We start from the raw sequence: 14,048 nt of genomic DNA, 5'->3' as shown, positions 1-14,048 counted from the left end.
TGCCAGAGCAGTACACCAGAGCAGTATGCCAGAGCAGTATACCAGAGCAGTACCATCACGCTGCTGCGCCACTGACACTTAAATCAATTAAAGAAAAATGTCAAAAGAAGAATACATTACATGTAAATAAACTTAACTACTAAAGAGCTACTACTACTAGAAATAGAAAATGACAATACATTGGCACCATATTTGGTACAAACTAGGAATCACCAATTCAGAAAGTTGATGACAAGGTACAGACTCAGTGAATTTATCCTTGCCAATGAAAAGGGAAGACACAGGCAACCATGGCTACTGAGAAGAGAGACTCTGCACTCACTGTAGTAATGGGGTAGTGGAGGGTGAGTTACATTCCCTGACAGAATACGATTTATTATTTGAGGTCATATTTTATGCTTTGCAATAATGTACTTACAGTAATTACAATAAAGCTTATTGAATTGAAAACTGAGAGGGAGAGTGGGGGGGGGGGGGTGAGAGCCGAGTTGTTCCTTCCTGTTCTGAATCAAAAAGCAGAGCTGGAGCAGGACCAGAGGGAGAACAGGCAGGAGGGGGAGAGGAGAGAGGAGGAGAGGAGAGAGGAAGAGATGAGAGAGTAGGATGGGGAGGAGAGCGTATGGCATAGCCTACGCAATAAGCATTTCTACTTGTGTGTTGGTGTGTCTGTAAAGTAGACAGCTTGCCAGTGAAGTTAAACGGTCGTCAGTAATTCATAGTGGTGTGACTATTTGTTGACCTGTCATTTTCGCTATAATAACTGTGTTAGCAAAGACCTTATCAACACACCGCCAAACATCAGGCAAGTGGACCAATCAAAGTTGTTGCATCGCTACGTGTAGTCACATACTGGGGAGGTGTGCATCAGGCTATGGCATAAGGTACGCGTCTGGAAATAATGCCTTATCTCTTTTCATAACTGATGATATTTTTATGTCTTTCTTAACATCATTCGACTTTGTGGTCTGGGAGTCTTGTTGTAAAATAAAATGCAGTCTCATCTGGGAGACACAATAGAGAGGTGAGAGATGGATAAATTGATTGGATGGACAAAATGAATGGATGGTTGGTTTTATGAAGGTGACTCTTTTTGGCTTCTTAGAAATGTCTTAGAAATGAAACTGACTGGTGCTTCCTGTCTGGAGTAACTTAAAGTTCATGACCCCTGAATTACCTCTGCGTCCTCTCCCCTCCTCGGCAGAAGCATGCCTGGGGAGGGTGGGCTTCCAATCAGCCTCGGGTCGTGTCCTCCGCCCGTCCTCCGACAGTCCCTTCTGAAGCCCCGGCCTCTTCTCACCGTTCAGGTGCCCTCTGCCTCCGCGCCGTCCTTCTTCAGCCTGCCAGCCCGGCCCCTGCCTCCGCTCCTCTCCACCCTGCCTGCCACCTCTCCGGCCTTCTCTTGGGTCATCCAGGCTGGGCCCCCGGGGGCCCAAGGGCCCACGCCGGTCCCCGTCCTGGGGGATCCGCACCCACTGCTCTTCCAACTGGGGTAGCCAGGGTTGGTTAGATCGATGGTCCGTATCGGAGGGGAGCCTGCCAGCCTCGTGCCCTCGGCCACCCCCGCCACCGGTGCCCCCTACTGGTAGGGTGTGTCCATTCTTCACATAAGGCGGCTTGGACCCGTGAGCGTTGTGGGCCTCTGTGAGAACAAAAAACACACACATTGATAAAAACACACACTCAAAAAAGATAACTGCACTGACACATTTATTGGCATGATACTTTTACCAGCAGAGAACATTTTAAGGATGATAAAGGTACAAGAACAAGCTCGGCCCGAGCCACAAACAACACATTGCTTCAGGAGCAGAGGGAGGGGGTCAAATTTGACTGTCTGTTGAGCTCAAATACAAACAACCTTTCGCCAGAATCACAGACTCTACCTTTAAGGCGGTGCACTGCTAATATGACTGGCTGTGTGAACAGAGAGATTGAGCGCTCTTTCATCTTGAGACAGGTGCAGGAGAGAACCACCGGCTTTGAAGTCATGTCACATTCCTGGATTTCTTCGCTTGCTTTGGTTTTTTTCTCCTTTTGAGTTGGAAGAATTAGGAGCAGTTTTTCGGATCCTGTAAATGGGCCCCCAGGTAGAGTCGGGGCCCTCGATGTGAGTCAGTGACTTTCAAAGCTTTTTGCTGTGAGGCACAATTGCTCCACTTTTCGCGAAACTATAGACGCTCAGGAAAAAAGGCATAAAAACTGAATTTCCTTCCTTTGTGTGCACAAAATGAACTGCATTTATAGTCTTCTCACGGATGGCTTGCACACACAAAGAGTGAGAGAGAGCTGGGGCACATTAATATGTGGATATGGTGTGTTGGCAGTTGCTTGTATTGGGCAGAAGTGAATGAGAACACAGTCCATCTCCATGTTGAGTGCAAAACGTCTTACCCTGCATCACTCCCTCTGTTCACACACGCACACACATACACACACACATCAGTCCTGCATTCTAAGTAAACAGATTCGCTGTTAAAGAAACTCAAATAAAATAATAAGAATAATACATTGTATTGAGCACAGATGCAGGCATTTGGACGTTTGGACAACCCGATGAAGACCTAAAGGGTTAAAACATTGCAGACGGTACTTTGAAATATATTTTTGGGAGCAAAAATCTAGTGTGTGGACATTTTTGTTGTGATTCCATTTGCTATTGTTTTGTCATGACACACATGTGTTTGACATCAACAGATGTTCTGCTCGACTCGCTGTGGGTGGTGTGGTGTGTGCACGGTAGTTCACGGCGAACAGGAAGTGGTCCTACCGTTGTCAGGAAGCTCCCTTAGCACACCCTGCTCGATCAGCTCCTGCCGTGGGCGTCTCATCGACATCTTTCTCTCCAGAACTGCGGGAGGAAATGGCCGCCATTGAAAAAACACAGCTTTACAAACCGATCACAGCAGTATCGACCCAACACAACAATGCTGCTCACAGACTGACACAACCTCTTGCTGTGAGTTAGCAAGACCCCGCCGGTCTTTGGGAGGCTTTTTGTGGTGCTGTGTTGGCTTACTCTGTGAGCACAATTAGTCTTGAAAAAGAATGGGATATTATTCCAAGGCAGCTAATGCTAATAACGTTAATAATGTCTAAGCAGGAAAAGCCTGTTTTGTTAAGGTGGACCACAAACAACAAAACATGCATACCGAGAACATGAGGGGGGGAGAGGGAGCAGGTGGGGGAGAGGTGAAGAAAGAGAGAAAGGTAGAGATGGAGAGAGAGCGGGAGAGAATAGTGTGAGAAAAAGAAAAGGAATGAGAGGAAGAAAGGAAAAAGAAAAAAAGGAAAGAAATGGTAAAAGAAGAAAAACGAAAAGAGAAGCAATAGTGCATATGCCTTCTGAAGCAATAGTGCATATGCCTTCTGAAGCAATAGTGTAAATACCTTCTGAAGCAATAGTGTATATACCTTCTGAAGCAATAGTGCATATGCCTTCTGAAGCAATAGTGTAAATACCTTCTGAAGCAATAGTGTATATACCTTCTGAAGCAATAGTGCATATGCCTTCTGAAGCATTAGTGTATATACCTTCTGAAGCAATAGTGCATATGCCTTCTGAAGCAATAGTGCATATGCCTTCTGAAGCATTAGTGTATATACCTTCTGAAGCAATAGTGCATATGCCTTCTGAAGCAATAGTGCATATGCCTTCTGAAGCAATAGTGCATATGCCTTCTGAAGCAATAGTGCATATGCCTTCTGAAGCAATAGTGTATATACCTTCTGAAGCAATAGTGTATATACCTTCTGAAGTTTCCTGAAACTTGTCACTGCTTTTCTTCTTGCGCCACTTCCAGGGCTTAAAGATCTTGCCCAGGGTAGAAAACTTGCCCTTGCGCTTTGGGGGTGGGGTGCCGTCCCCCGTGTGGCCCGCCTCGCCGCCCGTCGTGCTGTGCTGGTGGTGGTCTCCTTCATCATCTGCACAAGCACAATCAACAAGCAGAAGTTCAGACAGACAGACACACAGACGTACACTACATTACTTAAAGGCAATTAACAAGCATTATATGGAACCTTCTGTTTTCAGCTGTGTGCTGAAATTGAACACAAACAAAACTGTTCTGAGAACCCAAATGAAGTAGCCGTTATACACAACACCAGAGAGAAAACAACACGAGAAGCAGCTTGACATACAGTATGCGAACCGAACAACCATGGCAAGATTATTATAGCTGTGCTACATAAATCGCAACCAGAACAAAGCATGCAATTGTACAATCACACACGTGTGTACAAACACACACAGGTGAGAGTACAAAATGTGTACAATAGGCCACGCTTACTAGAAACACACGGACAGTGACAAGCTGCCCTAAAAACACCTAATGCACAGCCAGCAGCTTTCCCGGCTTCATCGAACGGCTCTCACTCAGTGAGGCAGGGAGTTTGCTCCTGAGTAACACACCCAACCACCCGCACACACTCTCTCTCTCTCTCTCTCTCACACACATTTACATTTCCATTTAGTCATTTAGCAGACACACGCACCCACACCCACACCCACACCCACACCCACACCCACACACACACACACACACACACACACAAGCACACACACGGTAGTGGACCTCATCTGTGTGGGTATTATATTAAACTCCAGGGCTGTGTGTGTTGGCCCCACTCAGCGAATAAGCTGACCAACTCCTGCACAGAAACCCAATCATGGTCAGAATCAGAGGTTGACCCCTTCCATCCCCTTCAATCTTCCCCCAGTCCACCCTCAGCCATCCTGCACTCCTCTCCTCCAGCAAGACAAGGGGGAGAAGAGAGCATGTGTGCACAGCTGCTGAGGGAAAGAAAAGGGATTATTTCCACAGTGACCTACTGTGACGATAAACAGTTTATTAAACTGATATAATAGACACCGGAACAGACGTTTCCTCTTCTGTATCAGGTCTGCAACAGGTCTAACGTCACTAAATATATGTCCGTGATGTGAGCGCCGCGGTTGGTTTATCTGCAGCAGATGTATGCAATATAGAGGCTGACGCAGGGCTGAGGGTGTTGACGGGCGAACCAATTACCGTGTGCAGAGGATGTGCTTCTTTCTTCCTCACAGAGACACTAAAACAACAATCAAACCGCCCAGGCCGTGGAGGAGGCTCATTGCGCAGCGCTACTACGCACCAACAGCCCACTGACAGATGGCAAGCATCAACACGCTGGAAACAAACAAAAGGTCTGAAATGCCCTGATGTTTCTGATTTCAGAGAAGCTGTGTGAGTGCACAAGTCACAAGCATGCGTCAGTAGCACACCCTTAGTGAGGTTACACGCTAGCTGGCTTTTAAACAGTCACAAAAATCCAAAACACATACAATTCTTGTACATTTTTTTTATGTTCCTCCAAGATGCAGCCACACATCTTATCCAAGACATAATATTTACTATCAAGCATCGGCTAAGACCCCAGAATACACAGGATGTCCTGGCGACAATCTGAGCCCTGTCACTACAGTTCCCAAAACATCTAGCCGGCCGCATCCCACAACACTGGGCCCGCCTCACGGCAAAACCACCCGGCTGCAAAAACCCAACTCTGGAGGGGATTTTACTGGAGCGGTTGACCGAGCTGGTGGGCCAACTCCAGTAAACATGCCGACAGTGGCCCACTGGGAGGAGGGGAGCGAGGGGAAGCAGGGGTGGGGCTTTGGGGTGGTGGTGATGGTGGTTTGTGTGTGTGTGTGTGTGTGCCTGTGTGTGTGTGTGTCTGTGTGTGTTAGGGGGGGATCATTCTTTTTCCATAAGGCCAGATGGCCATCAGCTGGGACTTGGCCAGCGTAGTACACTGCACATTCAGTGGATAAGCCCAGAGCTTACTACATTAACCATAAAGGTCCCTGACTTTAGAGGCTGACACAGTCATGGTTATTTACACGGATGGATGGATGGATGGGTGGTTGGGTGGGTGGGGGGGGGGGGGGGGGGGGGATGGATGGATGGATGGATGGGTGGTTGGGTGGGTGGGGGGAGTTGCGGGAGGATGGATGGATGGATGGATGGGTGGTTGGATGGATGGATGGATGGATGGATGGATGGATGGATGGATGGATGGATGGATGGATGGATGGATGGATGGATGGATAGATGGAAGGATGGATGGATGGATGGATGGATGGATGGATGGAAGGATGGATGGATGGATGGATGGAAGGATGGATGGATGGATGGATGGAAGGATGGATGGATAACTGACTTGGCTGGCTTGCCATGGCCGGGTGAAATAGTGCCTTTTGATTTGGCCTCAGAGAAATAACTCCTGAGTATGGATTAGCGGAAAAGGGGAAGAGGCCACTGCCCAACGCATAGAAATTTCAGCCCTGCAAGGCGCCAAACCTCAGCCCTCCTATAGTAACCAGTCCAATAGAGGCACCACAGATGAAATGCTAGTTAGTCCCATCAACATTCATACGTCACAAAGAGGTGTGCAAAAAAATATTAAAAGCTGGAATCTCGACCTCTGTATATGCATTACTAACAAGCAACATGGCCAAATTTGACAGGTTTCCTAGAACTTCAGTGGGAGTTTGCTGCAGATTGAGCGTCATTCTGTCAAAACCCAACCAAGTGGGACATCTGGAGCATCATCAGAACATCTTTGATCTCAAGCAAATCTATAGAGCACCACTTTCAATGTTTTTTTCTGACATCCTAATTCTGAGAGAGCACTGATCTCCTCCTTCACGACACACACACACACACACACACACACACACACACACACACACACACACACACACACACACACACACACACACACACACACACACACACACACACACACACACACACACACACACACACACACACACACACACAGTCATAACAAGGAGGAGGAAATTAGCATTGCCCCCAACTTCCTCTAACAGGAGGCAAAACTAAAACACAATGTAACACATTTCAAGCAATACAAGACCTGGTTGCATGTAATACCATCACACAGACTCACACAAAGCTTTAAGCAACCACGGGTTTCGTGTTTTAGCTTCAAGTTGAAATCATATTGTGCACTTTTCTTAGCTAAAACTGCAGTCCCTCACCATACTCACTGTGACATAAACACCATAGGAATGTAGGACTGCACAGCCAGTTCCAAAAGCCAGGTAAGACATGCTATATATTTACTAAAACACAGCATAGCAGCAGGTCTAAAGAGGTTTCAAATGTGCAAAGTTTGTTGCACTTGTTCCTACTAGCTCACAGGCTTTCAACTATCTAACAGAGTGGAAAGAGACCCTTTTTTCAGAGTAGTGGTATGTGTGTGTATGTGTGCGGGTGCGTATGCGTGTGTGTGCGTGTGCGTGTGCGTGTGCGTGTGCGTGTGCGTGTGCGTGTGTGTATGTGTATGTGTATGTGTGCGTGTGCGTTTGTGTGTGTGTGTGTGTGTGTGTGTGTGTGTGTGTGTGTGTGTATGTGTGTGGGTGCGTGTGTGTGTGTGTGTGTGTATGTGTATGTGTATGTGTATGTGTGCGTGTGTGTGTGTGTGCGCCTTTCTTCCCCCACTCAGAGGAAAGGTGTGACACATCCTAAATCCTAAATCCAACACTGTCAAGTAACAGTGTGGTCTGCATACGGTGAGTCACTGATACGTTCGTCCAACCCCGAGCTTTCCTAACCTGGGGTCCAACTGCCATGGTGACGCGAGAAGAGACAGCAAGCCATCGAGGATTAGGCGGAGGAAGAGGAGGCCTGCAAACCTTCTCTGTGTCCCTTATCTCCGTCAGTTATGTAACAAATGGGGTCAAAAAGTAGGCATGTTGCGGCAGAGAGAAGAAGACCAGGAAAGAAATTAAAGTCAATCAAGTTCCCTTTTTGCTCATCACAGGGTTCTTCTACACAGAGGGAACGTCGATTCTCGGGTGATGTAGGTCCCACAAGTGACACTGCGCTTTACACATCCAACCGATTTAGAGCCCAGTGGGCAAACAGTGAGTCAGAGGTGGGCAAAACTACTGCCTCTCTCAGGCCCAAGAACCACACAGAAACAAGTCAACAGTCTGCAGTGCTGGGGCAATAGAGACCAGAGAGAGGACCGGCAGGGGAGAGAGAGAGAGGAGAGAGAGAGAGGAAAGATCGAGTGAGAGAGAGGGAGAGAGAGGAGAGACGGATCGAGAGCAGGAGAGAGAGAGAGAGGAGAGACGGAGAGAGAAGGGGGGAGAGAGAGAGGAGAGACGGAGCGAGAGAGGGAGAGGAAAGACAGAGAGAGGAAGAGAGAGAGAGAGAGGGGAAAGACGGAGAGGAAGAGAGAGAGAGAGAGAGAGAGAGAGGGGAAAGACGGAGAGAGGTAGAGAGAGAGAAGAGACAGAGCGAGAGAGGGAGTGAGAGAGAGAGGAGAGACAGAGCGAGAGGTAGAGAGAGAGGAAAGACAGAGAGAGGTAGAGAGGTCACTTTGCTGATTCCAGACTATACGTCAAACACAAGAGCCACAGTCAAAGTCTGGGAATCCATTAGCTATCCAAGCTCAAACTCCAGAACAGGAATCTCGCAGGTGTCTTTCCACGACAGCACAGGACACAGTTCTGGTACTTTAGTTCCAGGAGGAAGACTCTAGTACTCCCACAGGTACAAGTCCCTAGTTCAGTCGCTCCTTGGGTCCTTCTGTCTATCCCAGAGAGGCTAACAGACACAACCTTAGACTCCCAGGGAGCATGTTGACAACTGGCAAGGCAGTCAGAATGAACCCTGTGGAGAAAAAGCCTTCTCTCTCTTTCTCTCCTTCCTCTCTCTTTCTCTCTCTGAGACTGTTCTTCTGAGCCAAGAATTGTGTCCTGCTGAACAGTGACGTTACGTGACAGGTCCGGGTCCTGGCTGATGTGTGTGGATAGCAGAGGAGCCTCTGTGTGTGTATGTGTGTGTGTGTGTGGCAAGTGTGTGTCGGTGAGTGTGACTGACTGACTGACTGACTGACTGACTCCAGGAGAAAACACAGTCACAAAACAGGAGGAGAGGAAGGGGAGGGGGAGGAGGGAGAGGCCTGGGAAACAGAGGGAGGAAACGACACCCCACCCTCTTCACAACAGACAGAAAGAGAGAGAGAGAGAGAGAGGAAAAGAGAGAGAGAGTGAGTGTGCGTGTACAAAACAGAGCAAACACACACACACAAAGAGATGACGTGCAAAAAAAAAAGTCAGTCACACCCCAGCTGGTTTCTGTGTTCTCCATGAATTTGCACTTAAAGCCAAAAGACCAGCCTGCCCAACTCGCAACCATCTGAAGTCAAGAGCTCCCAGCTAAGTGCTGCAACACCAACCATTTTGCAGACAAGAGGCCATTAGCTGATATTCTATTAGTCTGCACCATACAATTTCCTCTCCTTTGCACTAATGGAGAGACGAGGAGGTGGAGGGGAGGTGGTCCAGCTGTGCTCCTGACATGCTGAGTCACTAAGACCTCCGTGTCAAGTTCAGGTCCCTATTTTCTCGTCAGACATAAACTTCAGCCACAACGTTTAGAATAAGACAGGTCACTTCATTGCCACTGCACAGCTTCTCAAGTTCTCAGCAGGAAGTCTGACAGGAAGTGAGCAGTCCACATTGAATGCTCATCCAGGGCACAGTAGCTGGTCATGACTGACCGAGGCCATCCACCCAGGTCAATAGAAAGACTCTGATGAATTTATGCTTTAGAAATACATTTTCTAAGGAACAATTAATCCTGCTGTTGTTGACAATGTGTGTGCCATAGCAGGCTTTAATTTTGGACTTTGAGCCAATACCAGATTGTAGCATTTCCCCAACCATCCTATTTCTCTGTCATTTCTGCTTTTGCTTTCTGTCTCTCTCTCTCTGTCTTTTTATTTTTCTCTCACTTCTTTCTCTCCCAGTTTCCCCATTCTCATCTAACATGTTCATCAGTATAGCATTATAGGGCATATAGTGCACCTGCTCCTTCACCCTTGACTGTGTGTCAGTGTCCATGGGAACAAGATGTAATGCGTTTGAGATTCTTTATTTACTGTGTGTGTGTGTGTGTGTGTGTGTGTGTGTGTGTGTGTGTGTGTGTGCACCTGTGCGTGTATTGTGTGTGTGCACCTGTGTGTGCACCTGTGTGTGTGTGTGTGCACCTGTGCGTGTAGTGTAGTGTTCAGCGGGCATCAGGTGTGCAGAGGGCCCAGGTTAACAGCAGAGGAGCTGCGATGGTTGTGTGTTTGGCTCAGCAGTGGTAGGCAGGCGGGTTGCCTGGAGCAGCTTGTGTGGTTACATAAGAGTCTGCCTCCACTGGGAGCACTGAGGAGAAACACCCCTCCCTCCTTCTCTCTCCCCCCCCCCTTACCATCACCCTCCCTCCCTCTCTCTCTCTCTCTCTCTCTCTCTCCCCCCTTACCATCACCCTCCCTCTCTCTCTCTCTCTCTCCCCCCTTACCATCACCCTCCCTCTCTCTCTCTCTCTCTCTCTCCCCCCTTACCATCACCCTCCCTCTCTCTCTCTCTCTCTCTCTCTCTCTCCCCCCTTACCATCACCCTCCCTCTCTCTCTCTCTCCCCCCCCTTACCATCACACTCTCTCTCTCTCTCTCTCTCCCCCCTTACCATCACACTCCCTCTCTCTCTCTCTCTCCTTACTATAACCCTTTTCTCTCATTATTTTTATCTTTCTCTCTATCTTCCCCCTCCCCTCCTCCTCCTCCTCTCTAGTTAGCCCACTTCAAAAAGACTCTGCCAGCTCCCCCCTCTCCATCAACTAGGCTCAAAGCTTACTGTATATAACTAAAGCCCTAGCTGTTCACTGTTCAACTGATCTCATCCACCAACTTCCTCTCTCTCTCTCTCTCTCTCTCTCTCTCTCCTCCTCCCCCCTCTCTCTCCTCCTCCCCTCTCTCTCTCCTCTTCTCTCCCTCTTTCTCTCTCCCCCTCCCTCTCTCTCTCTCTCCACACCCCCTCCCTGGTTAGGGCCCTGGAAGCCCACTTCAAAAGACTCCGCCAGCTTCCCCCTTCCCAACAACTTGGCTCAATGTTTACTGTACATAACTACAGTCCTCACTGTTCACCGTTCAACTGATCTCATTCACCAGCTTCCTCTTTTTTCTCTCGCTGTATTCACAGAGAGGGGGAACATTTAAATAGTCTGGTTTATTCCACTGGATAAAAAAAAAAAAAAAAAACACAGTCAAAAAATCCCCGGGCACACAGTGACATTTCACCTGTTATAGGGGAGCGCGGGACAATCTGTAAGCCAATCCATCTGAAGCGGAACCAGCGGTGAGGAGAAGAGGAGTGGAGAGAAGAGAAGAAGAGAGTCCACAGGGAAAACAAAGAGGCCACTATTTCAAACATGAAACCCAAACGTGGTGCTTGGCTGGACAAGGCTGGCAAATGACAACTCAGAGCTTGATTAGTCTTTCCATGCAGAATTGGATGCTCAGCTGTGTGTGTGTCTGGGTGTGGGTGTGTGTGTGTGTGTGTGTGTGTGTGTGTGTGTGAGTGAAAGAGAGTGTGTGTGGCTGTGTGTGTACATGCCAGCACGTGTGTTTGTGTTCCAGTTATTTCCACTCTATCTAATGACGTCACACTCACAGCAGATCCGCACAAACAGAATCCAAGAGCTGCGCACGCATCAGATAGCATGTTCCATAAATAACCCTGTGCCAATGCTTTTTAGCATGTCTGCCATTGGCCGATTGCAATCAGCATTTAGCCAGGCCTTTCTGTGTCATTTCCTGGGGTCATTGGATCGGCAGTTCACTGCAGCCCACTCCCATTAGCACCTTGTAATAACCTGTTCTGTGCTGCAACACACACTACCACACACTAGACTGGAGTGCTAGGCAAGCTCAAGAATGCTGGTCTCAGAGGAAGCCATGACAGTCATTTCGGAACAATAACAATAACAATAACAACAACAACAGTAGAACAGCGACCAGGGGGGTATTCGTCGTACGTGGTTTAGTGACAAACCTGGATAAGTTAACTCAGAGTAAGTGGTAAACCTCCTAATAAAAGAACCCCCATTGGTTCATTCTCCTAGCAAAAGAACGTCAGAGGGCTCTTCTATTAGGAGGTTTACCACTTAGTTAACTTATCTGAGTTAACTTATCCAGGTTTGTCACTAAACCACGTACGACGAATACCCCCCTGATTAACATGGATAGTGAATGATGATGTGGGCCACTGTACATGACTGGCTGTTAGGAGTCTGAGCGTTCTGGTGATAAGGGTTCAGTTTCACCCTGAAGGGTTAATCAAAAACAGTCTCTTTCCCACACATAAATAATTAGGAGCTGTAGGAGGCCAACATAAGCGCAAGGGAAGTACCTGTGAGTGAGCGGTCAGACAGACAGAGGGAGGGAGGGAGAGAGAGAGAGAAAGGAAAAGAGAATGAAAAGACAGGGCAGGAAAGGGGGAGAGAGAGGGAGAGAGGGAGAGAGAGAGAGAGGGAGAGGGAAAGAGGGGGGGGAGAAAGACAAGGAAGAACAGAGAGGATAGGAGAAAGTAAAGAAGTGACTGATAGAAAAGAGAGAAGAGTAGGAGTGTGTTTTTGTGTGTGTGTGCATGTACGCATACATGTCTATATATATGTACGTGATCGTGTGTGTCCCCGTGTGAGCATGCATGCTTTCATGTGTCTGCGTCTATGTTTGTACGTATGTGTGTGTGTGGTTCTGCGTTTGTATGTCTGTCTGTGTGTGCTTTGTGTGTGTGTGTGTGTGTGTGTGTGTGTGCATGTCTGTGTGTGTCTGTCTTTGTGTGTGTGTGTGTCTGTCTTTGTGTGTGTGTGTGTGTGTGTGTGTGTGTGTGTGTGTGTGTGTGCATGTCTGTGTGTGTGTGTGTGTTTCTGTCTGTGTGTGTGTGTGTGTGTGTGTGTGTCTGTGTGTGTGTGTGTGTCTGTGTGTGTGTGTGTGTGTGTGTGTGTGTGTGTGTGTGTGTGTGTGTGTGTGTGTTTTGTGAGAGGACGTAATGAAACACTGCTCATGTTTCCCAGCTCAATGACTCAGCCCAGCGTGAGGCCTGTAGACCCCCTGGCCCACAGACTCCCTCTGAGAGAGACGGCAGAGCTGGGAGGACTCCTCAGGGTGCAGGGACACAGCCCTCTGATCGGAGATCAGCCACTTCTCCTTCAAAAGGGGAAAGGTAACAAACGGACAGGGAGTCACACAGACAGAAGTCCAGTCCTCACTCTGTTAGGCCATCCAGCTGGAGGAAGATTTGGAAAGCAGTCATTTCTGCTTCACTGTTCTTCTTTTGGGTGAAGGCCTTTTGACAGAAATGGCTGAGTGGGAAGCACTCATACAAAGGCTGAATGAACACACACACATATGATCGCACACACACACACACACACACACACACACACACACACACACACACGCACACACACACACGCACACACACACACCAGACAAAAATCCTTTTTTAATAATGTCACTGACATTCTCAAGAGCTATTACCAGTGTAGGCAAACAGTCATAACAGCGTCAACAAAAACAACCACATCCCCCCACCCACAACCCCTCCCCCCCCTTCCTTTTAAACCAAAAAGAGTGACAGCCCATGATAATAATAACAAGGCATCGTTTAAAGGGAGAGGCTTGGAGAGCTGCCAAACGACTGGAGAGCTACACACACACGCCGGAGACAATCCTATTTCCCCTAATCCCCTAAGAGAAAAAAAAAACATTTAAAAAAAAAAAAAAAAAGCGCTCCAATATTTCCCCACATTTTTCTGCATAAACACTTGAATCTGCTTTTGGTAAGCTTTTTGTTTTCAACGCACTAAGAAGTGAAAATGCCTTTGGTTTCTCGTTCACACTGCAGTCTTTACACACATTCTTTCAGCAACACACAGACAGAGAGAGAAAGAAAGAAAGAAAGAGAGAGAGAGGAGTTGGAAGACAGAGAGAGAGAGAGAGAGAGAGAGAGAGACTTGCAGTGAGTTACAAAGAAGAGAGGTACAAACACACTACAAGGTAATTCAGTTGATCCTCTTGACTTAACATTCCAACCTTAGTGACAGACCTCAGACATAGACATAAAAGCTGTGTGTGTGTGTGTATGTGTGTGTGTGTGTGTGTGTGTGTGTGTGTGTGTGTGAGCGAGGGAGAAAGAAAGAA

The 14,048-nt window shown here is 47.8% G+C and overlaps 1 protein-coding gene across 6 annotated transcripts in view; it reads right to left on the bottom strand.

Moving 5' to 3' along the window:
• phactr4b (phosphatase and actin regulator 4b) overlaps positions 1–14,048 on the bottom strand; it is a 53,319-nt gene that overhangs the window by 16,584 nt on the left and 22,687 nt on the right. For 5 of the 6 annotated variants that reach the window (XM_031575665.2, XM_031575666.2, XM_031575667.2 and 2 more), the window contains 3 exons: positions 3,748–3,921; positions 2,768–2,848; positions 1,175–1,639 (listed from right to left, as the gene is read on the bottom strand). In XM_031575665.2, coding sequence (XP_031431525.1) covers positions 1,175–1,639; positions 2,768–2,848; positions 3,748–3,921 — 720 coding nt within the window. Of the gene's footprint in view, positions 1–1,174; positions 1,640–2,767; positions 2,849–3,747; positions 3,922–7,618; positions 8,087–14,048 lie in introns of those variants that run through there. The other variant, XM_031575664.2, reaches the window with a different exon arrangement.

Source organism: Clupea harengus, chromosome 11, assembly GCF_900700415.2.
Source record: "Clupea harengus chromosome 11, Ch_v2.0.2, whole genome shotgun sequence".
Taxonomy (NCBI): domain Eukaryota; kingdom Metazoa; phylum Chordata; class Actinopteri; order Clupeiformes; family Clupeidae; genus Clupea; species Clupea harengus.
Note: the sequence above shows the minus strand (reverse complement) of the source record. Positions and strands in the feature narration are given on the sequence as shown.